Consider the following 24,004-nt stretch of genomic DNA (forward strand, 5'->3'; position numbering starts at 1 on the left):
AGTCGGTGTTCCGTGTGCTTGCACGAGTCTCGACCGAGCATCTTTGTACATCGCCGAATAATTTCCCAAGCGAGCTATTTAGAAAAAGCCTATCGAACACCCTGTAGACAGCGTACTTGCCATTTAAACGAGTTACGCTGGATACGTACGTCGATCGTCGTTCTCCGTAAGAACGGCTGATACGACACGACGCGAGCAGCAAGTTGGCAGAACGGATTCGAACGAATACGTTCGCACAGCGTACGTGATATCGACGACGGTATCCGACTCGCGATCAGCCATCGTAATCTGCCTCTTCCATGCAATTTTCTATTCTTTCCGGGGCAAACGTTGAAATAAAATTTCGCATATCTTGCCCCGGGATCCGACAGTCGGAGATCTCGTTTTCCCGAAATATCCAATCGTATCTCGATTATTCTAGAAAATAGTAATAGCAAATAGTAGGCGAGACGCGGATGACCGGTGACCAACCTAGCGATCAACGCGTCAAACGGTCCGATGCTTTCCACGAGTTCTTCCTCTTCTTCTTCTTCTTCTTCTTCTTCTTCTTCTTCTTTTTACGTCGGTCTATTTGATTATCGCGCGAGACGAGAAGACGTCGTTGATCTTGACGTACGTCGAATTTGCCTGGATCGTTTTTCTCGGCAAGGAAGATGGAAGCAAGGACGGTGCGCGATCCAACACTCGACTCGTCGTGTCGACGAAGTCAACGGCGAGAATAACGGAGCCTGGTGTGGACGACGAGAAAGGAGAAGGAGGAGGTCACGGCTACCTGGAAACAACATCGATGGAATGTCTCCCTTTCTTTATTTTTCCTCGTGCGTAGTTTCGAGGGAGGATCGTCGTTCCCTCCTAGGAAATACGTACGCGCGAAGGATGCTCGCAACGTTCGTACGAAATCCACCGAATTACGACCAATCGTCGACTCGCTTCGAATCGGGTCGTACGCCGTTGGAAGCGCGCACAGGGCTTCGACGAACGTTTCGATCGATCGGTATCGTTGCGTAAACGACCATCGAGAATCGCTGGAACGGACCGACAGCCGAAGAACGCTAGGACGACGCGTTATAGCGGTTTTTCCGCCAGCGTTCGTCCGATCGGTGTCGTACCGTAGGTGAGTTTCGAGGCGAGCCGAGAAGGAAATATCGCTGAGGCCGGAGTAGAAAGCGCGAGGACGGTGAGTATCGCTGGGTAGATGACGTAATCGGACAAGAGGTCTCTTAATTGGCTCGGCGTCTAGCGCGTTAGGATCAATTGTCGACGTAATGCGAGGCAGAACGGCGCGGAGTGGAGTAACACAGCGTGACGAAGCGCGAGGCAGCTAACGCCGACGCAGCTTCCCACACTGGCGTGTCTCGAACGGCGCCTTCGACCGGCTTCCGATGTAACAGGTACTTTGGATCCGTCTTCTTTCTACCTACGATGGCTGCTCCGATCGCTTCTCTCACCGCCGCGCGAATTTCTTTGCCGAGCGACGTCGAATCCGCCGCCGTTCGACGAATTCCTCCGTCTCCGAGTCATCCAGCCGATAGACGAAATTCTAAGCGGAACGAACGTTTCCGCTATTCCGGTATCCAAGAAGGAAACGCCACGCCATTTTCCACACCGGTGTGACGAGAGACGTGTTTGGAACGCGAGAAAACTCGTCAGCGACGCGATTCGTACGCGGAATCTCGACTATTTAATTCGCTTGTCAGTTACCGGTGTACGTGTGAGCGTTTAATATCCAATTGTTATCGTTCGTTCGTAGAGATCGCGGCCAACAGAGGCTGCCGAGAGCCTAAAAGGCGTGTAATACGATGGCAGACGAGGAGCTAACGCGCCGAGTCGAACGAACTTCCGGGTGTTCGGCGACCCTCGTTTGTCTCGGAAGCCAAAGAAGTCGCAAGGAGCCGTTACGTGGAGTGGCACCGAGGCATTAAGGCATCGAGGCGTTCCAGCCTCTCTCGATCGTCGTGCCTCTACCATCGCTCGAAAAATAACTCGAACCTGCTCGACCCTTTAAAAGCGCCACGTATCTCGTGTTCTTTGCGCGCCTCCTTCGAAAATTCGAACGCAGCCGTTTCTCGAAATTTTCACGCGTGCCTGAAACATCATCGGCCGAATACATCGGCCTCGAGTTGGAGAAGACGTTTTTCGAAAATCGGCTACGAACATCTTCCAAAGGACGGGCGATAATCTAGAAATCGTTTCACAGCCGAGAGCAAGAGATAAAACGGAGAAGACGGAAGAGTAGCTGCGGTAGGCGATCTGACCTTCCTTGGGACGAGAGGTGATCTGGGATCGCGCCCTCTGTCGGAGGTACGGTTACGCGGTGGAGAACGATAACGGAACGTTCTTCTTCTTCGTCTTCTTCTTCTTCTTCTTCTTCGTCTTCTTCTTCTTCTTCTTCCTCTTCCTCTTCCTCTTGTTTCTCGACCGTCTCGTCGAACGGCATTCGGTCCCGCTGTCGACTAACCGCTTTCGGTGATGTGGAGCGACGAGATTCTTCGAAGAAGCGGAAGACCAGGCATCGCACGGTGGATTACTGGGGAAACGAGAGAAAAGACGAGGGAAAAGACGAGCGAAAAGAGAAAAAAGAAGGAAAGGGGGAGGGAAAAAAAGTAAAGACGGAGGGAAGAAAAGCAGGCGCGTCGTTCGAGTGGAGACGAGTGGGAATTTTTGGTCTAAACGGAGGCCATTCGACAGCGTTCGGAGCAAAGTGGTTATGACCGTGTTCGGTGATTCGAAGCTCGGAATCCTGGCAGAACCGCGGTGGCATTGCAGTCGCAATCGCGTGTCGACCGCTCGTTACCACCGCCGGAAGTTGTCATCGACTCGATCGAATACCTTGCTCGTGAGCAACCGACCAAGCGAGCGAAGCAAACCTGCTCATTAACTTATTATCGATTACACGACGCTTTCGGCGTGGCAGTCGGTCGGACTGTCATTTCCAAGTACGTCGGACGTACCTCGAGGTCCGCTGCTGTTCGCCTCTTTCGTCCTCTCGAGAGGAGATTGTCTCGCGCGAGACAGCCCCGTCACCGGAAGCAGAAAAACTTGCGAGACAAAAGGATCGCGCACCGGTCTTCTCGAATTTTTATACGTTGCCATACAGTTTCGTGAGAATCTCGTCGCAGGTGGAACCGATCCGGAGACAAGTGGAATTCGATCTTCGGCCTGGACCAAAGGAGATACACGCGGGAACTCGCAGCATCGTGCATTCTGCTTCGCTTTTAACCTTCGCCCTCCTTTTTTTCCTCTCCTTCGATTACATTTTTTCCTCCGCGTGCAAATTCGATTACTTGGATGCTTGCTCGCGTCGACGCGAGCGTTCCTCCAAACGTTTCAAAGTCCGCTCCTTTTTACGTTTCTTCCGAGCGTCGTAGCTGTCTCGCGAACCATTCGCACAGCGCCTGCTTGGCAGTCCGTTAATCCGTTAAAACGAACAGCGTATCTATTTGTCGATCGATCCGCGGGATCTGGTAAGACGAAAGGGATAAGGAAGAGAGGAAGAGAGAGAAGGTGGATCGCAGACACGCCCTCCTCGTTTCTTAGGGAGGAAGAGGGCGAGGCCCTTCCTCGATCGAGCCCACCTCGTTTTCGATAATCACCGAGATCCCTTGGAGAACGATCGCTTCTTATATCGGTTTATCTTCTTCCTCTTCGAAGAAAAACTGGAATTTGTCCTGGCGAACGATACCCGCTAGGTTCCTTAAAAAAAAAAAAAAAAGAAAAAACAAAGAAGAGAAAAAGAAAAATTATGCTCGTCCCTTGCACGGCTTTTCCTGCTTTTTTTCTTCTTTATTTTTTATTTTCCTTTTTTTTTTTATAGAACACAGCGATCCAAAATACGAGACAGTTAACCGAGAAAGTGGGTTAATGCTTAATCGCGTTTAATTGTCCGTTTCTCGGCACTGGTTCGCCCGCAATTACCAGAGGTTACCTTTGAAACTCCCTTTGACCCTTTTCAAACGGATTCAGCTTCTTGGCCAGAAATAGCAAGCAAATATTTCAAAGCGCAAATTAAACGCATAACTCGATTAAAGGTATCGATTTCGTTGTAAAGCACTTTGGTTCGCGACAGTCGTTTCGCCGAGCGTAACTGGAAATTTATTTATTTTCGAGCTGTTGTTTAAAAAAAAAATACGAGGGACGCTAGATTCGATTCTCGATACGTACGTATTCTCGGGACGAAAGGGCAAAGTACTGAAATTAAAACGGGATTTCCAAGCTTTTTCGAACGCGCAGTTTGCCGAAACTCTAATCTCTATCGATGGAGCAAGTCTTTTCGCCTCTTCTTCTATCGACGCGGCTCTGGTGGCAAATATTCGTAGCTATTCGATAAGAAACTGCTTCCTAACGTTTCGCGTGTACGATCGTCCGTTTCGCAAGGTCCGAGCATCCAAGAATGCCTGCTTCTTACCACCTACTTAGTCACCTAAGCATCGTCGATTCCAGGCAAGACGGAAATTCCTCGTACGTCTCGGTTTTTCCGCGATATTTGATTTTCCGGCCAGGCCTCGGACACCGTACGTCCATACAGGTTTAACGACTGTTTCGCACGGCGAGTTGGCAGCATCCGCGCACCAGCCGATACGCCAATTTTTCTGAACATTTTTTACGCGTTGCATCGTTCGTACAGCGTGCTGTTTCTCCGTTTACATAGCGTACGTTCTATCCATCGACAGAACTAAAGTAAAAAGTCGACGATCGGAACCGGCGAGGGAACTTTTGAAAGGCGAAGACGTGGAAGCCGACGGCTGAAAGAACGCTGTCAGACTCGGTCTAACACCGAACCTCTAATTGAGATCATTTCAACTCGGTTTGCGTCAATCTACGCGAACGGAGGAAGTTTTGTCCATCGGTCGGTGTCGCGACGGAGCTTGCCGACTGTCGGGAACAGCGGAAAAATTAGGGGTTTGCGAGCACGACTTGCCGAACGGCCCGCTTCGAGGACGGATCGCATTTGCGAGCCGTTAGAACGAAGGCGATCGAGCGATTGGCATCGGAAATCGTTGCTCGTGCGACGAGTTTTATCTCGACACGTTAAAACGACCCTACTGCAGCATTAATTCAGACAATTTGCGACGTGGTCCACGCTCGGTCGCTCTTGTTACATTCTTTTCGTGTCTTCCCATCGTCCTCCTGCCCCTCTCGGCGTTCATATACGTGCTTACTCTCCTCTCCTCTCCTCTCCTCTCCTCTTCTCTTCTCTTCTCTTCTGTCCGCCTGCTTCCGTCATCAGTTCGTCTCCCTAGTCGTTCGTCTCCTTCGGATGAAAAACGCAACGATCGACGCAGATCGGATTAGAAGCGATACCACGATACGATTATCGGCATGCATCGGCATTATCCGTCGTTGGCGTTATGTTATCGTTAGCGCGATCCAACGAGGATTGTTCGTATTTTTCGTTACATCTAACGTCCTGGTAATCGGCCAGCTATTTCTAATGTCGCTCGCGAAGAATTCGTCCGGAAAAACCGTAGTACGATACGCGAGGAACGCAAACACTCGTCGATATTTATAAAGAACGGGGAATATTTACCCGTGAGATTTAAAACGCGTAATACCTACGCCGGCGTTTTCAAATATCTCGTAGGTGCGAAAACGAAGGATAATTTCATCGCCCAACTCCACCGATTAATCAGCAAGCAGCCGTATTCGTGCGTAGGATATCGTGATTCGGATAAAACGAGCGGTCTTTTCATTCGCTGTCTTTCCCCTCGTTTCCCCCTCGCTGGCGAGTCCGAGGCAACGTTAACACCGATTCGGTCGTGAACGCAACATCAACAATAAGTGCGAATTTCTTTGGTTAGCTGTCTTCTTGGTAGCTGAGGATACCGCGTGCACGGTGAATCGAGGAAGGAGCCGATGCAAAAAGCGGAATAACCAGAAATTTACTCGGAATATGAGCCTCGTGAAAAGAAACAACGGAGATCTCGTTGGAGGCCGAGACAAAAGGGGGGCTCGTTGCATGTTGGCCAGCCTTCTCGTAATTTCGCCCTTGCAAAACAGGAAGTGCGATACAAAGAGAGCGAGGCGCCGCGTTCTTTTTTCCTTCCGCGATACTAACGAAATTAAAGGTTCCTTTGTCGCCAGTTTCACGAAATACGCGTATCTACACTTTGCAATAAGGCCCTCCTCTTCCCTAAGAGGATCGTTGTAGAGGGAAAGAGGAACGAGCTGTACTACTTTTCGCAGCACCGCTTTTTCTCGAACTCTCCTCTCCGTCATCCTGATACGACGACTCCATGGTACAGTACTCGACGAGCAGAAACGAGATACAACGGGTTTTCGGTGTCCGTACTCGTCGATCGAACGGCGTTTGCCGCCTTTAGCCTATCGCGTATGGTTTGCTCTCGAAGCGTCGATCCTCGTCCACGTTGCCAACCAACTGTCTTCGTGGTTCCGGTATTGGTTGAGCTACGTTATATTTTTCCAGCCACCGCGATACCGGAGTATGCGAAAAACGTCCGAGAAACCAGAGAGGCGTCGAAGCGAGAGAGGCGTCGTCCGAAAAGATTTGAACGAGGTACGTGTCGTTTCCGCGTTAAGTGGAAAATCTAGACGCGTTCCTAGACAGACGCAACTATTTTTATTGCAGCGTTATCGTTGAGCGTTATCGAGCAGCGAAGGCATTTCTTCCAACGGAATATTCCAACGTATCTTTCTCGCGAAACTTGCAAATATTTTCGTTGAAAGAGGAATACGCGTCGATCGATTATATCTGTCGTTTGACCGTAGAAAAGAGATATCCGTCGTTTCGTATCGATAAACAGCGTGGAAAATTGGATTTTAAAGCGAGTGCTAATTCCGTCGGGTTACCTAGATGGGTCGAGTTGTTCCGAAACGGTTCCAACGGCGTCGTTGGAGGAACAGAGAATCGCGAAATCCGAGCGCCTTTCATCCGTGATTGCAGCATAGAGACACGATTTACTAGGTTCTTTCAATCGAGGCATGAGCCAGAAGTTTTATCTCTGACGTTTCTGTTCTTTACAAAATCAGGAAATCCGTCTTTTTGCAAGGGGGGCCGAGGCACGTTTCACGCGTCTATGAATGAAGATCCATTTACATACGGTTTCGTATGGAAATTAGGCTGTAGGGCGCGCGAAACCTGTTCCAAATGCTCCGCTAAAACCGATTCTTAGCTTCAAACCCGATTTGTATTTGATAATTTTACCACTGCCGCGAATGTATACGCTCGCGTAACTGTTTTTCCACGCTTAACTTATTCTCCTAAAAATTCAATCGAGAAAGAATAGAGAAAATAACCGATAACCACGATAATGTTTTCTAACAAATAGGATATTTAGCGACGTAAGTGGTAAACGCGTAAACTAACCACGATCCGACACGTTCGTCTTCGATGAAACTTCTTACCGGTAAACCTACGCTTCTTTGCTACGATCTTAACGGATTGCAACGCGTTTACCTCCAACTACGAGATCGTTGTCACATCGTTAGTATCTACGGCATCCGCGTTTCCCAACGATAAACAACGATAACGACAGAGAAGGAAGGAAGGAGGAAGGAAGACGGAGGTTCGAGGCAAACATCGTTACGCGTGAAACGATAAGCCGCGCTAAGCGGTTTCGAAAACGTCTTACGAGACTGGCAACGATTTTCCCACGACTCCTCCCACGACCTACACAGATTCTTTTCGAGGTTCTTCTTTGCCTTTTCGCCCCCTCGCCTTGTTCTCGTTGGCTGTCTTTCTCGCGTATACGAATCGTATTGACCGAGTCTTCGTCCCGGGATGCGAAGAGCTCACTCGGTCATGTAACGGGATGCAAGGAAAACGCACTCCAACTCCCTTTGATTTGCTCGCACAATGACGGCTTTCGTCCGAACAATGGCCATGCGAGGGTAAGATACGTGCTTTTCGAAGGTATCCGCCCGGTCGCGGAGAAGTTGAGGAAATCAGGACCGCAAAAGACGGGCTACCTGGCCGTCCGTAGCCGGATGGACGAGAGACGCCGAGGGAAGAAAGAAAAAAAAATAAAGAAAGAAAGAAAGAAAGAAAGAAAGAAAGAAAGAAAGAAAGAAAGAAAGAAAGAAAGAAAGAAAAAGCGTGCGGGGAAAAGAAGTCGTGAACGCGCGCAGAACGAAGAAGAGAGAACGACTGGAAATACAAAAAAAAAAAAGGAGGCACGAGAACGAAACGTGGCGGGATCGAGCACCTACGTCGATATACCGGTTACGCGCGCGCGACCATCATCCCCCTGCTTGCGACATGGCCGAAAAGTTTCTCACGAAAAGGAGGAACCGTACCTACGGTGGTCGACTTTGTCCAGAAGAAACGAAAAACGATCCATCCACCGCCAAGCCACGCTCCTTTTTTCCTCTTCTCCTATTTCTTCGTCGAGTCAGAAAAGAAGATGCGCTCCGTACGAGGAAACAGAACACGGATGCAGACCGCGGCGTAGATCCGTGTATCCGTGTGTCCGTGTGTCCGTGTATCCGTGTATCCGTGTATCCGTGTATCCAAGCGATCCCCGTGCACTTACGTTCGCAGCTAGAAGCAAAGAGCAGGTAAGAAAATGAAATTACCGTAGCTAGAAAAATGGCGTCGTCCTATTAGTATTTACGAAGAAAATGTCAAGCCGATAAGCGTTTCGCGGAGTTCGCGCTCCTACCGCACCTTCCACTCCCTCCTGGATCGCTTACGTTACTTACGTTGCTTACATAATAAGCGATGAACTCTCGGAGAACTCTTCTCCTCGCCTTTCTCATCCTGTCCCGGTCCCTCCTTTCTTTTCTAACCGCTCGTCTCGTTTCCTCGCGGTGGCACGGCGGCACGGCGGCACGGCGGCACGGCGGCAACGGTTAGCGACGACCAAGGCGACGGCACACGAGCGCATCGCGATGGAGCAGCGATATCGGGACCCCGGCATCCAGAGTATAAAGGGAAAACGGTCTCGAACAGGAGGGAGTAGAGAGAACACGGAGGTCGACGTTACGCCACTGAGAATTTCTTCTGGCGATCCTCTTCGTCCCGATAGAGCTGTCGGTACCGTCTTCCTCTCGCGTCCACTCGTACCACATATCTTTTGCGCAACTCGATTGGTTTAGCTCGCGCGCGCCACGCACATAACCTATTCCGCAACCACTCCGATTCCACCGGGAATATTTGCCCGCCAACAATTTTTCAAATCCTACGCGCCATCTTGCCACTTCCGTGTCGTACAGTTCTTCCATCTCGACCCGTTCTAATTCTTCGCAATGATAACGAAACGAAAGGCGTAAGTCCTCGGAAGCAACCTAACCACTTAGTATTTCATCCTTTCTCTTTTTCTTACGAGTCCTGTAAGCCGGTGAAAGACGCGAACGAACCTTTAAGCGGCCGATCCTCCTCGTAGATTATTTCATAAGCATTCCCAATACGGAAAAGTTCATCCGCTCGTACCCGGTATGAGCTCGAGCCGTTGCGCAAGCGATTCCAAGCCGGGGATCGCTCGTTCGTGCGCTCCTTGCCTCTTTGCTTGCTTGTACGCGTCCGTGTTCAAATTCTCTGACATAAATGCATATATAAATACACAGAGTTATGTACGTATACCTTCGAAAGTCGAACCGCACGAAGCTCGCAGTCCTTAAACGCATCGGAACGTTCGAATCGACTAGACGTTGCAAACATCGGACGCGTGCTGCCCTCTCTCGTCCTCCTTCTCGTTTAACTGCAAACACCGTGTTTACACATACCTACACATACTCGCGTATCTATCGAACCAGCGAGTATAAACGTTTCCATATAGTAAATAACTTTGTGCGAACGACTCGCGATAATTAATATATATATATATATATATATATATATATATATATAAATAATAAATATTACAACGATAACCTTTCCTATCTTAATACCGCGTTACTGCAAAACTTCGCGTTTGTAATACGCAACTTTTAATACGAACTGATTGCTTTTTCCGTCTTTCTTTCTGTTCGATACTTGAGTAAACTAACACTCGGTAACGAATCGTACAGATTCGTATATAGAATCGCGTATACAGCGTATCTATGTTCTTATCCTATTTACACTCCTGCGGGACAACGACGTTTTACTCTGTCTATCTCCTTTCATCCGATTCAACAACGAAATATCGATGCCGAGTACCGAATGCGATAACTGCGTTCCAACGTTATAATAGCGACTAAATGATTCAATCGCGAATAGAGACGAATACAAACCGTAACGTTAAGCTACGAACTAACGATACTATAAACGATACTAGAACGTAGAACGACGAGGGACCGAATGGCCGTTCTCGGATATTTTAACGATATTTGGAAGCACAGGTCGAACGAATCGACTAAATCGATCGAACGACTTTTCATTTCGCGTTCCAAGCTCCGACTCGTCGTATATTCTTTCGATAAGAATAACAGCAGGAGGAGGAGAGGAACGAGCGTAGAACCATGAAATTTGATTAGCTTTCGCAGCTACGCGTGTGTTGGTTATGTAAGTTGGGGCGAATTAGCATTCGGTTGGTGACCGAATCCAACGTAAAATTTAAAAAACAGACAAGAATATCGGGCCGTAACTCGTTGGTAATCTTTGGCAGAGTCTCCGTACGGCCGATTGCTAATCGCTTGCCTCCTGAGAAATTCAAGCGGATCTACCTCGATCACGTAGGGGCGATTTCAAAAACGGGACACGTTGTCGCGAGCATACTCACGCCCATGCGCGCACCTACGTGATCGGGTTTTGTTTTCCACGGCCTCGTGTACGCGGAAGAATTATTCCCAAAGGGCTTACCGCTTCGCGCTGTCCCGGAAAAGGTGTGCGTACACGCGGCCGTTAGCATTCCTCCGCAACGCAGACGTCCGATCCACGAAATCTAAAGGAACGATCGATGTTTTCCTCTTTGTTGCTTCTTTATTTTTTTATTCAAGGTCGCGTCAACTATCTCTTACGGTCGTTAGCGGCCGCGATCGACGAAATACGCAATTAAAATACACAACGAACGAAACGTGAAACGGGATAAGGGCAGGTTACGAACTCGAACAACGATATCCATATAACGAGATACTTGGGCTCCGGTGTACCTCTTACCTACGAAAGAACCCTGGCCCGATTAATGACGTCGTAAGTATCGAGATGTACGTACGCGTACGCGTAAAATCATGCACGAGAGTAGGATCACTCTACTTGGAGCAACCAGTAGGAAAAGAAGCCGGGCGATGTAACAGAAACGAACGAAAGAAAGCCACTCTGCCGAATCGGTGGACCGATCGTTTTCGGAATGTTGGAAAGCTTGCATTTCGGCGATACCATAGCAATAACAGCAACGCGTGGTGTAGATCGGGTCACCTTGATGCAGGCGGCACGCGCGAGATAAGAGTTTGTTGTATTTTGATAACGTTCAGAAACCGTGATATCCGTTTAAAAATCCTAACGATAGTCGCCTTTACCTTTCGCCTAGGACCAAGGTCAAGGACATCGCCTGGTCAAAATTTGTCCGTGTCGTTCGTATTTTTCCAGATATTTGAGCGTTTCCAGGTAAACGACGCGTATCGTACGTCGATCGTGGAGAGTCTAGAGGGTCTCTTACGCACGATAATCGGACACAAAGCCGAAGATAGGTCCGTCGTATCGTTCTATCTTCGACTTTTTACATCGTCGTGATTTTGACAAAATTCGGACGAACCGGTTCCACGTTCTCCAGTTCTGCAGTTACGTCAGACGTTACTCAATGCGAAAGAACTCGATTGCACCAGCCGCAGAAGCGAGGGAGTTGTGCCATCCTCGCTTATCTCTTCCTTTCTTTCGCTATAGCGCGCTACTTCTTTGGCGTATAAAGTCGAGTCGCTTTCGAAGGATATCGTCCGCGCTACGAGTGCCACCTCGAGTTTCAGCTCCGTCCTCGTCTTTTCTAAAGACGCTCGTTCGCATTGGACCTAAAATCAAGACCAATCGGTTCGTCACGGTGATAAAGATGCGCGGATGACGAAGGAGATATTTAAAGAGAGAGAGAGAGAGAGAGAAAGGAAACTCGTTGAATCTCATGGAAGGCAGCGCGTTACGCGTGTTCGATTACAGTAAGCACGCTTTCCTCGTGACATAATATTATTTAACCTAGAATAATACCGTGTACGATGGTTGCGTAAGGATAGAATTCGCGTGTCGGTAATTCGCGACACGGCTGCGAACGCGAGGCTGGTTCTTTTATTATATAAAGCCACGGGTTGCGCCGAGACCGTTCGGTCGACTACTGTCGCGTTCGCGGCAGCGCCTCCAGGACAGAAAGTTTCCTTCGTGGAACTGGCAAAGTTTTCGAACGGCTTCCGCCGAATCGAGCGCTGTTGTGCGATCAAAGAACTCGTCGAAACGAGACAATGCTATGCAGAATACGATACGTTAAGTCCTGTCTATGTAACATTGGTATTCCAGATAGCGCACACGCCTCTTGTCGAGGAACAACGAGGAAAGTCGGAGAACGTCGTGCCGTTGCATCGCTAACGCGACTCTCTTTACTCGTGATTCCTCCGCTTCGTGAATCCTCGCGCGACTCGTGATCCGTGATTCGCGATCCGCGTTTCGGCCCTAAAGGTCGATGCGAAACAACGCCGAGATACGATCGTTTATGTAACACTCGCTTCTCTTTTACTCCGTAGCTACCCTCCTAGCCTTACAGACGCTAGCTTAACCGATTTTTTTCTTTTCTTCTTTTTTTTTTCTTTCTTTTTTGTTACTTCCGGCCGCTATCGCAAATTTTTATCAACGGTTACCGATAATCGGTACGCAGACAAAGCACGCCAAACACGGATCCTCTATTCGTTTGTTGCGTACAACTTTCCTTAAGCGGGGAGAGCGGCTATATCCGCTGCAGTTGATCGTTCCGTCGGTGGGCCGAGCAACCAAAAACAAAATTCCATCACGAATAATGGTTACTGACGACGAAAGAGAATTCTCTCGTATGCAATGGCTATCGGTGACCAAAAACGCTTTGTTAATCTACAACGATCGGTTGAAGTAATCCGTTGTAAATTCTTGTACCTCAATCCCTTTCGTTTTGGTTGTACCACACCACCTTCGTACGGAAGATTATTACATCAATCGGCGTGAAATTATCGGCGTTATTCACCGTGTTACCGAAATCGTTATCGACCGAATGACTTTCTATCGCGTCGATTCGTCATTTCCAGCATTTTAAGCTCGCGTATCTACGTCCGATCCGACGATAAACACGCGACGAGTTCAAACAACGAATTCGAAAAATCCAATTCCTTGCCATTAGTATTCCGATACGTTGACATTCAAATATAACGCTTAGAGCTTAACAGAGATTTCGTATAAATCGAGAAACACGAGTGGCCGGAAACTTTTGGACACGTTATACATATGCATTAGTAACTGATTCCGATACGCGCTATTACTATTCCTATCGTATCTAGTATCGTATCATAATATATAAACGCCATTGCTCGCAACTATCTGGAACAAACCGTTTACCGATTTGATGGAAACTCGATCGTCTACCTTCCCCTGTGTTTCCTCGTTGCCTGCCGCCGTCCTACGTGTCGCTTTCGTTTTCATTTGGAAAAACGCTCTAGAAAGAGGATCGATTCGTATCGTTCAGCGATATGGCCGCTGCATAATTTTCGATTTGCAGCATCCGCGATGCTGATGCAACGCGCGCGCGCGGACGAGTTCACAAGAGACTCTCTTAACCGCTGCTGCAATTACGTTGACGCAACACCGAGAGACAGTCGGATTCGCTTTCTCTCATCTTTCTAGCTCTCTTCGCATCCTTCGACGATCTTTGCAATGTCCGACGTTAGAGATCGTTGGTTCGGCACACGTTCGTATCCGTATCATCGGTTACGTAACGGATCGGATCGGATCGTAACGGATACGCTGCTCTATCCACGTGTTTCCTTCGTAATATACACGTGGAATATCGAATATTAGGAAACTTGGGAGAAACGCTATGCAACTGTTGATGAAATCGCACGGATCTTTTACGTACGTCGGCTACGAAAAGAGTACTTGTACACCGTTATATTTATTTCATTCAGCGGGTCAATTTTTCTTTATTCGTCTACCGATTGATCGAGATGAAATCCGCCCTTTTTAAATACGAATAGGCGTATCTGACGAGAAGGTGGTCTCGAGGAAAGAAAACGACCTTTAGCATTCAGCGACCAGCTATCGATTTCGCGTACGTCCGAGATACGAACCGTTGCATCTTCGCTGCGGTTTCGCCGCGGTAACCGTTGATAGAAATGTACACCGAAATGCTTCTGGACGCCGCGTTCAACGCGCTCAACGAATCGGTGTTGCCCAACCGTGTAACAAGCATAGAGGAAAAAACGTAATCCGTTAAGTAAGCGATACAGGGAGAGAAGAAAATGGAATCGAGCTTAGACGATGGATGGCGGATAACAGTGGATAACAGGGTCCCGGGGGCGAAGGAAGAATGCGAGGCAAGTACGGCCCGGGTACAACGTGGTACATAAGCCGGATGGGTTCGTCTCGTGTTCCAAGTATTACAAGAGCGACGTCCACGTGTCGGGACTGTCAATTCGTAAAGTCGCGCACGACGAGCATCTTCGTCTACGTTCGCCCACCTTCGGCCACCGGGTTTTGCCCCTTCCTTCCTCGCCTTTTCCACGGGAACGTTGACTCCGAGGCGTGGCGCCGGAACTCGAGAAACATCCTAGCCCGACGACCTCCTCGGAAATTACGCGAGTCGTGATCGCGTACCATTCACGATCGCTCGCCCATGCTACGAATCTCGTTTCGAACCTCCTCTGCATCCTCCGCTGCTCTTCGTTAACGTTCGACCAACCTTCGATCGATCATTACTTCCAGCCGGCATTTCGTTGCCTGCCCCGATTCCAATCGATTTCTCAGAATCGCGCAAAACAAACGAGATATACAATCGATAAGATAAATAACGGGAAAGATAAACTGCTTTTTTCTGCCGTTTCGTTTGCGATTCCGCTTAAAGGCTGGTACGTCCGTATTTAGTCGTCGGTTAGTTTGCACGGTCGACTAACGGAAAACGATACGCTTCGCGCGTTCTCAATTTTAACGAGACAAGATACATTTTCTTCCGTAGCGAAATTCGCGCTGTTTAGCTGTTTATCGACGGCACGAGTATTTTCTCTGTTCGATTTGCCAAGCGAACGAAAGGAATAGATAGCGAACGCGGACAACTTATAGGTTTACGTAGCTGTAGCGAAATAAAAGTCTGTATGAAAACAGGCGTACCGTCGTGTACGTTGCGAGGCAGTTGCGTCTTGCGAGCAGAGCAGACAGGAAACGAAGCAGGAACTGAACTAGCGAGCACGTTATTGATCGGTGGCCGTCAGTGCGCCAGCGCAGCGCGATCCTGAGGGCAAAACAGTAGCTAGCGATCTACCCTCGTTCGCGTTTCCAGTGCAGTGTTCCAGTGCTGTTTTATCGCCCATTCGGCGCTTCTTGTCCGACGCTTATCAAAGTGCCGTCGCGCGTTGCTAATATGTCCGGTGGTACGTATGCAAGCGTCTTTTCTTCTCTCTTTCTTTCTTTCTTTCTTTCTTTCTTTCTTTCCTTCTTTCTTTCCTCGCCTTCTTTCTCTCGTCTTTCTTTCTTCTTTCGAGAGACGAGACTCTGGAAAAAGGGACAAGGGTGAGACGAAAACGAGAAGCAGGACAATGAAAAACGAGAAGACGGGAGACGAGCCAAAGGCGAACGACGTCTCGAGCAAATTGTTAATCGTCTAATCGTCTAATCGTTTCGTCTGATTCATCAAGACAGGGACTATATCGGATTCGCGACGTTGCCCGAGCAAGTGCACAGAAAATCGGTTAAAAGAGGATTCGAGTTCACCCTGATGGTGTTAGGAGAAAGTGGCCTCGGCAAGTCTACTCTGATAAACAGTCTGTTCCTCGGTGATCTTTACAAAGACCGACGAATCCTCGATGCCGCTGGTTGGTACTATACGTACAAACATACTAAGTCGCACGTTCGACGATCATTGCCAAAACTAGTCCTTTCTAGAACGCATTGAAAAGACAACAACGATAGAAAAGAAGACAATGGACATCGAAGAACGTGGAGTCAGGCTACGTTTAACGATCGTCGACACACCTGGTATAGTTTCATTTAGTACTTTATATACGGTCGAAAAAAAGTTTTGCCAAAGGTCGCGGTTTTAGTGGACGCGTATTCGGGCTGACTGGCGTTCCAAACAACGTAACGTCCGAATACCGCGACGCGTGCACTCGTAAAAATCTCTCTCTCTCTCTCTCTCTCTCTCTCTCTATGTATATGTTCGATTTCATTGACGTATCGAGTTCATCAGAATGTCAATTCATCGGAATACGCATCCATTGTAACCGTAGCCTAACTCTCGCATCACACGTTAACAGTCGCCTACGATATTATTATCTGAACGAGGTGTCGTTACATAATCGCATTACTCCCGCATTCCACTAAATTATTTATACATCGTTCCGTTATATTATTAATTGCGTTACAAAGAGCCACGTTCCGTTACCAATTGCATCGAAAAGAGAGCCACGTGTCGAAGAAACGGATAAAAAAACGTCCAACTTGCACGTCGATATGATACGATATGACGTGAAATAGGCGAGTTTAATTTAAACGTGTTACGCGAGAGTTGTCTGGCCAGGAAAATGTCACGAAATTTCCACACGCGCTACAAAACCACGAATTTGTATTCAGGATTTGGCGATGCGGTAAACTGCGAAGACACTTGGAAAGCGTGCTCAGCCTATATCGACGAACAGTTTCGACAATATTTTACGGACGAGAGCGGATTAAATAGGAAGAACATCCAAGACAATCGAGTACATTGCTGTTTATACTTCATACCTCCTTATGGACACGGGTATATCCGAGCATCTATCTATATCTGACACTGTATCGCCTCCTCTGTTCCCTTACTACCACCTTTCCTCCTTCGTAGACTCAGACAAATCGATCTGGAAGTATTGAAACGATTGCACCGTAAGGTAAACGTGGTCCCCGTAATTGCAAAGGCAGATACGTTAACGACCTACGAGGTGAAAATGTTGAAGGATCGAATACTCGCTGACATCGAAGAGCACGAGATTCAGGTAGTATCCGTCGTTCCTGTAATTTTCCCCTTATTTAACGAACCTGCATGCTAAAGTAGAGAAAGAACGAGAGAGAGAGAGAGAGAGAGAGAGAGAGAGAGAGAGTGAGAGAGAGAGTGAGAGAGAGAGAGAGAGAGGGAGGGAGAGAGCAGGGGAAGAGAAGCAGGCAATCAACGTGAAAAGACGTTTTGCGCCTAGATATATCAATTTCCGGACTGCGACAGCGACGAGGACGAGGAATTTAAGCAACAGGACAAAGAGCTCAAAGCGTGCATCCCGTTTGCCGTGGTCGGCAGCTCGACGGTGCTGGAAGTCGCGGGCAAGAAGGTCCGCGGTCGCCAATATCCCTGGGGAGTGGTAGAAGGTAACTAGATCTCGGATTTTCCAAGCTGGCCGATGTTTCAAAAATGGCCATTTCTGCATCACCTTGCGAGCGAAAAGTCTCAACTTCTCCAACTTCGCATCTCGGACAAGCGCTAACAACAGTTTCTCTGCCTTCGAGAGATCTCGTTCGCAAGCAGGCGCAACAATTGTCATTTTTAACGCGCTCTTTTACGAATACAGAAAAACATAGTCGAGACGATAGTGGCGTCGAGTAATCGTTCAAACAGGACATTAACGTTTGACTTTCGATCGGCCGCAGTGGAGAATCCGAAGCACAGCGATTTCGTGAAATTAAGAACGATGCTGATATCCACGCACATGCAAGATCTGAAAGACGTGACACAGGACGTGCATTACGAGAATTTCCGGGCGCAATGCATTTCTCAAATTTCACAGCAGGCCATCCGGGAACGGAGGTATTTACGCATGTAAATAAGTATTGCATTTCAGTAGGTATACTTCTCTCTAGATGTACGTACGTCCGTGTATATCTTTTCCCTTTTACGTATTTTTTCTCTCTTTCGTCGTTTTCCCAACCTTTTTTCCATCGTTTCTCCATCGTCTTTCCATACTAGTCTCTTCGTAGTATACAAGGTGTCTCGGACGAATGAGAAAAAGCTTCTCAGGATAATGTGAGACTATTTGAACGCGGGCATTCTTTCATTCGGGATATTCAGGTCTGATCCGATTCAGCCGAGACACCCTGCGTTTCACTTTCCTCTTTCGATTTTATTGATCGAACGTGCCATCGATCGAACGTAATCGACACAGCCCAATTCCGCCAACAAACGCATAATTTTATTTTCCCTCGTCCACAGTAAGCTGAAAAGAGATTCGGGCCCGCATTTTGAGAACAGTATATCCGATACCGACAGGCTACTCCTGCAGAAAGACGAAGAGGTAAGAGGCATCGTTACGATTCAAACGATATCGATTAAAACAAACAGATCCGTATAAACGATTATGTATCTGTTTGAATAAAAAACGACGTTAATTTGTGCAAAGACACAAGTCGTATGTACGTAACATGTTTCCGGTAATCGTAAAAAATAGGAAAATTCTCAAGCCCGGCATTTTACCGAATTTCCTAGTTTTAGCGTACTTTAGCGACGTCCATGTTTTTGGTCCACGTTTATCGACGATATTCTTCGAACAACCCCAAAGTAACGCAACAACTCCAAAGATCATGCCGGCTGGCAAAAGATCGCTGTTTCCGAGACGTTTTCATAAAAGCAATTGCATATTTGCGCCAGTGATCACGTATTTCGTGATTGAACAAAGTGCATCCATCATTTTCCTACTTCGCCGTTTGTAAACGGTTCCTAGAATTATTTCTAAAATCTTACCTTCGCAGATACGAAGAATGCAGGACATGCTGGCGCAAATGCAAGAGAAATTGAAGGCTACGGGCCAGGTTGGAACTGGAATCGGTCTCAGAGGACGAGTCGGCAGCCTTGGAAACGATCTGGACTCTACGGACGTCGAAAAGAAACGCAACAGTATTATAGATGTTTAAACTTCCGAGTACCACGATATTATATATTATTATTATTATTATTGTTCTCATTATTATTATTATTCTCATTATTATTATTATTATTTTTATCATTATTATTATTATTATTATTATTATCATTATCATTATCATTATTATCATTATTATTGACATATATAATTACGTTTAACTCGGTTTTACGCGAATGCGCACAAGATTATCGAACGTGACTAAAGAAACCAGCAAGTTTTATATGCTCCTGTATGTATTAGATCCATCGGGTTAAATTAATAACCCGATAGGGAATCGAACGAGTTTCTCACCAGGTTTTCACTTTTATATGTATAGTGCATACGTATTGGACTTAAAAGACTGTCGCATTGTATAAACAGCGTTTGATATCACGATACGTATTCACAACGTGAAAAGCTTGTACCTACGTTATATCGTACGTGTAAAAGATACAAGGAAACTACGATAGATGTAAACAAAAAGTATACCGTGTAAGAAAAAGTCCTTGAATAACTTTCTTTCGTTTCTTTAATTCGTCAGCCCGAACTCATCGATCATGTTTAACCGCAGCATTGCGCCTCCGATCCGATTTCTACAACGATAAACATATTATTTATGTAACGAATTCTGATTTTAAAGAATCTTTCGCAAGCAGAAGGTAATTTGACTAATTCCATACCGAGAGTGGTGAAAATTTGAACGATTCAGGAACTGTTACGAGCGCATCGAATTAGCGATTACCGCTGTATAGCCGGATTGCCAATGCGGTTTTATTATTAACTACAATTATAGGCATGGATTCGTATTAAAGTTCCCCCAAATCGCCGTGATTTCATCTCCGTTTCGTCGCACCCGCACCTCGAACGTGCTATAAAATCCACCGGCTTCGTAACATTAAGCTATTTTATTTCAGCCAAGACACGCAGCACTCGTGCCAAGTTGCTAATGATTCCGAAGGTTTGTTCTTTGCGCGATTCATAATTCTCCTTACGAATTTCCTCTCTCCCGTCTTTTCTTTTCAACTATATCGCTGATAAAATAATAGAATCCATAGTCTTGCAACCATGATAAATACAACGTCGATCCCGTTGTAATAAAACACATTCGTCTCTGTAAATATATTTAAACGAATAACTCGCGATAGTTTTATCTTTGCTAATTATTTCAAAGAGCTGAAAGGCGTAAAACATTTTTTCCCCCTACATAGGCATTTCTCTTAACGATGACGTTGGTAGGAATTTTGAGCGAACCTCAAGGACCTGCCTATCTTCCGCCTACAGCGACTGGAGCGCGACCAGCTCCTGCTGCTGGTCATCCGGACGAATGGGCCGGTGTAAGTAGCACCAACGTTTCCTTTCTTCTCTTTCGCTCGAGTTCTTTTCACGAAAAAATTTGTTCTCTTTAATTTATCTCACCGATATTCGTAGTTTCGTATTTTTACATTCGTAATTTCGTACTACTAAAATTTACGCAATACGATAAAGATTTGCCTTATCGAATTATTATTATCACGCTCGTCGCGTAAAAGCATACCACGATAATTTCATCTACAGTCTGGATAAATACTTTTCTTTCCCCCGTCCCCCCCCCCTCCACCATCTTTCTTCGTCTTCGCAGGATTCTGCGAATTACGAATTTTCGTACGAAGTGGAGGACGCAGTAGCTGGCTTAAACTTTGGCCACCACGAGTCACGAAAGGACAATGAAGCAACTGGAACTTATCACGTGCTATTGCCAGATGGTAGAACACAAATCGTCGACTACGTTGCCGACGGTGGTGGCTATCGGCCAATGGTACGATACGAGGGGACGGCAACTTATCCGGCTTCGGGATCTGCTCCAAGGACACAGGCTGCTACCGCAGGATCCACGAGTAACGAAGGATACAGATACTAAACAATTACATACATCAACGTTGCTTTTTCAAAGCAGGTAAACGTGGACATTCAACGAATGACAGAGTCAAAATTCGGCTAACGACACGACGTTCGTTGCACCAATAAGACAATGCAGCTCCAAATTTTGATTTATAAAATACGTATACTTAGAACGTGTAGGCAAGTTTTATCTTACAATAAAAGCTCCGAAAACTATCTCTTCGTTCGACTACTCTCTTCCCCGCTGTACACTATTTTTTGTGTTTTTTAATAAACTGTAAGACTTCTTGCACATCTTCCTGTGATCCCAAAAATATCGCGGATCTTTGGTGGATCTTCTCGGGCACGATCTCCAAAATATCAATCTCTCCGTTTGTTGCCATACCGCCGGCTTGTTTTACCAAGTACGCCATCGGAATACATTCGTACAAAAGGCGCAGCTACGAATAATAGTTTCGAAAATGATTATATGCAGCACATGCGTATATGTATTTATAACATAATATAATAAAGACAAATGTTAATAACGTCGAAGGAGAAATGTGGCTGTTTTATACCTTGCCGGTAGGATGAGTTTTCGTTGCCGGATAAAGAAATATTCCTCCATACTTTATCGTCCTGTGCACATCAGCAACCATAGAGCCCACATACCTTGCGCTGTATGGTTTCCCATTCTCAGGATATTTCTTCGAATGTATATATTCCTTGATGGCTGTGTCCCAGGTAGTCTCGTATCCTTCGTTGATGCTAAAATCATCGTTACCAGCCTTGTCGTGCATTACATACGCTACGATGCGTAAAACGCCATTATAAATAAATATAATAACAAAGCTAGATACCAGTAGATATTTCCTCTGGGAGGTATGCGTAGATCTTTTTCCGTCAAAATAAATTCTCCGATCGCTGGGTCGTAGGTAAAACCGTTGACTCCATGGCCAGTCGAGAGTACCATCATAGTTGCCGAACCATAGATCGCGTATCCAGCGGCGAGCAAATTTTTACCAGGTTGAAGAGCATTCGCCTCCATAGACGGTCTCGATTCGTTCGGTTTCTTAAAGATTGCGAATATAGAACCAATCGATACCAAACAATCGATATTGGATGATCCATCCAACGGATCGAAGCACACGATATATTTTCCGCTCGCTTCGGTTTCCACTTCGATCGCGTTCGTATTTTCTTCGCTTACGAGTACGCAGGTTGTGTAAGAGGATGTCAACATATTCACGAACATCTCGTTGCTCAATACATCCAACTTTTTCACGTCTTCCCCCTGGACGTTTTGAGTTCCGGCTATGCCATACCTGTTCGAATAAAGTGTCATTAAAAAGAGGAAAGTATAAAGATTAAGATTGGGACTAGGTGAAGCTTCTCTTCCTAAAAATGCTCGACTAATCGAGTGACTACATATTTCGTACGTGTACATACCGTGTAAATTCGTAAATTATAATATTTCATTATGAAACGACCGATTTGACGAATCGTAAATGAGGCGCGTAAAGCGTCTCATCAGAATCTAGCGGCTGTGCGAATATTCCAACAAATAACGCTTATCGTTCATGAGTTTCAAGCTATTGAACAAAGCCAATGAACAAACGCAACACGATCGATTATTTGTCGATCGTCTTTGTTTCGTTATAAAATAATTATTACAACTATTGATCGATTACGATTATTAACTATTAGGTAACAACTATTCGTAATATGGATATTAGTTTTGCAGAAGGATTGAAAATTTCAAATCAGAAGATGATAATCAAGGAGAAATTTTCAATGCACCGTAAGAAAAGGAGACTTGTAGAAAAGAGCGAACAACTGGACGAATGGACGCTTCTTTAAATTAAGAATCTACGATCTATAAGATCAAACGATCGATATCACCGTCGATATTCAGATTTCTCAACAATGTATCGACCATATATACGTGTAAATAGGATGAATCGGAACACAGCGGCAGGTATACAGCGGGGGCCGATCCAGCGGACTAAAACGACAGTTCAAACTAAAAGTTGATACAAAGATATGCCCGATATGGCGATACTGTTTTCGAATTATAGCCACTTCATGACACTAGAACGTTACTTGGATCAACGATATCCTGGCAAACGGATAGAGTCGTTATTAATCCGTATTTAACTATTCGTCAAACGACTCACACGATCCATGATGCGACGCGTTCGCGCGCTTTCATCGAAACTGGACCTGCTCGCTTCGAGCAATCTCTCTCGTGGTAGGTAAGCAACCACCACAATACGAAACAAACTGTTGCTCGAAGACAAGATCATATCTTGAAGATTGTATTAATCAATCTAGAGGATCTCCTACGTACAACGATATTGCGAATCCCTCTTCTATGATCCAACGCACCTAATCCAAGCCCTAGTTATTGTTCATATAGGAAACGTATTACTGTAACGTTATGAATTTATGCAAAAACATATTAGACTGGGAAAAATGATTGACAAATAAACATGTATATATAACAAATACTCACATATTGGCAATACCGGCTTTCCTAACTACCGAACTGACCGCTTTTACAGCAGTTTGTATGCTGTTGAGAAGCTGAGTTAAATCTCCCGTAGCGTCTTTTATTTTTCGTTGCTCGGACAGTACGAATCTCGTCAATGTCATGCAGTTAGAATCGAAAGAATCGCTCTTCGAAGTCATGTTTTGCAACTGCTAACTATAGCGTAACTTCTATCCGACGCCGTCTCAGTGAACAGACTGCGGCAAATCTGTTTACGCGTAGTCTTATATAAACTCGTGTAAACTGGTCTATATAAATCCGTGCAACTTCTTGATATTAACTTATCTCTATAGCGAAAGCAGTCGGACGAAATGTAACAACATTAAATTTGCGTTATAACTCATTTGAAAGCAATCTCAATTTGATAATAATTCTTCCATTTTCTTCTCTGTTCTAAAAGTAGAACGATTTCCGTCTCGAACTATTGAGAACATTACTTTCTATCTTAAAGTGTCTAACAATCTCCAAGTGACTACAACAAACAGCGATTACTAGACTACAGATTTTTATGTAAATTCCCATGTTTAAGAATATAATTGAAAGAATAAGACGTTGCTGTTAAAAATTGTTTCGCACATCAAGTATTATAGAGAGCACCTATACCTTGGATATTTCATATATTTTTTCGTATCGTCTGCATTCTATGCAACCTGT

General features: G+C 46.0%; 2 protein-coding genes and 1 long non-coding RNA gene across 6 annotated transcripts; 1 reads left to right on the plus strand and 2 right to left on the minus strand.

The window, feature by feature from the left end:
- Positions 1 to 527: 527 nt before the first annotated feature.
- On the minus strand, positions 528 to 9,695 carry LOC143303899 (uncharacterized). The gene is made up of 3 exons (XR_013060582.1): positions 8,659 to 9,695; positions 8,254 to 8,497; positions 528 to 772 (listed from the first exon to the last, which is right to left on the minus strand). It is a non-coding gene; the product is annotated as an uncharacterized LOC143303899 (long non-coding RNA).
- Positions 9,696 to 14,232: 4,537 nt separating this feature from the next.
- On the plus strand, positions 14,233 to 21,036 carry LOC117166005 (septin 4). Of its 4 annotated transcripts, none has more exons than XM_076626057.1 (12): positions 14,236 to 15,459; positions 15,724 to 15,900; positions 15,971 to 16,063; positions 16,658 to 16,823; positions 16,902 to 17,052; positions 17,251 to 17,416; positions 17,696 to 17,864; positions 18,255 to 18,336; positions 18,791 to 18,935; positions 19,857 to 19,900; positions 20,151 to 20,276; positions 20,561 to 21,036. In XM_076626057.1, exons 1-12 carry the CDS (start codon positions 15,450 to 15,452, stop codon positions 20,837 to 20,839), a joined length of 1,608 nt encoding a protein of 535 aa, XP_076482172.1. In that variant the 5' UTR covers positions 14,236 to 15,449; the 3' UTR covers positions 20,840 to 21,036. The 4 variants fall into 4 exon arrangements, with proteins under 4 accessions (XP_033205470.2, XP_076482172.1, XP_033205468.2 ...); XM_033349577.2 differs by having other exon boundaries at positions 14,241 to 15,459; positions 17,696 to 17,852; XM_033349579.2 differs by having other exon boundaries at positions 14,233 to 15,900; positions 15,961 to 16,063.
- Positions 20,964 to 23,561, minus strand: fbp (fructose-1,6-bisphosphatase). The gene is made up of 4 exons (XM_033349580.2): positions 23,315 to 23,561; positions 21,660 to 22,124; positions 21,378 to 21,567; positions 20,964 to 21,260 (listed from the first exon to the last, which is right to left on the minus strand). The coding sequence occupies exons 1-4, from the start codon at positions 23,488 to 23,490 to the stop codon at positions 21,072 to 21,074; spliced, it is 1,020 nt and encodes a 339-aa protein (XP_033205471.1). The 5' UTR covers positions 23,491 to 23,561; the 3' UTR covers positions 20,964 to 21,071.
- Between the last annotated feature and the right edge of the window lie 443 nt (positions 23,562 to 24,004).

This window comes from Bombus vancouverensis, chromosome 17, assembly GCF_051014615.1.
Source record: "Bombus vancouverensis nearcticus chromosome 17, iyBomVanc1_principal, whole genome shotgun sequence".
NCBI classification, from domain to species: Eukaryota; Metazoa; Arthropoda; class Insecta; order Hymenoptera; family Apidae; genus Bombus; species Bombus vancouverensis.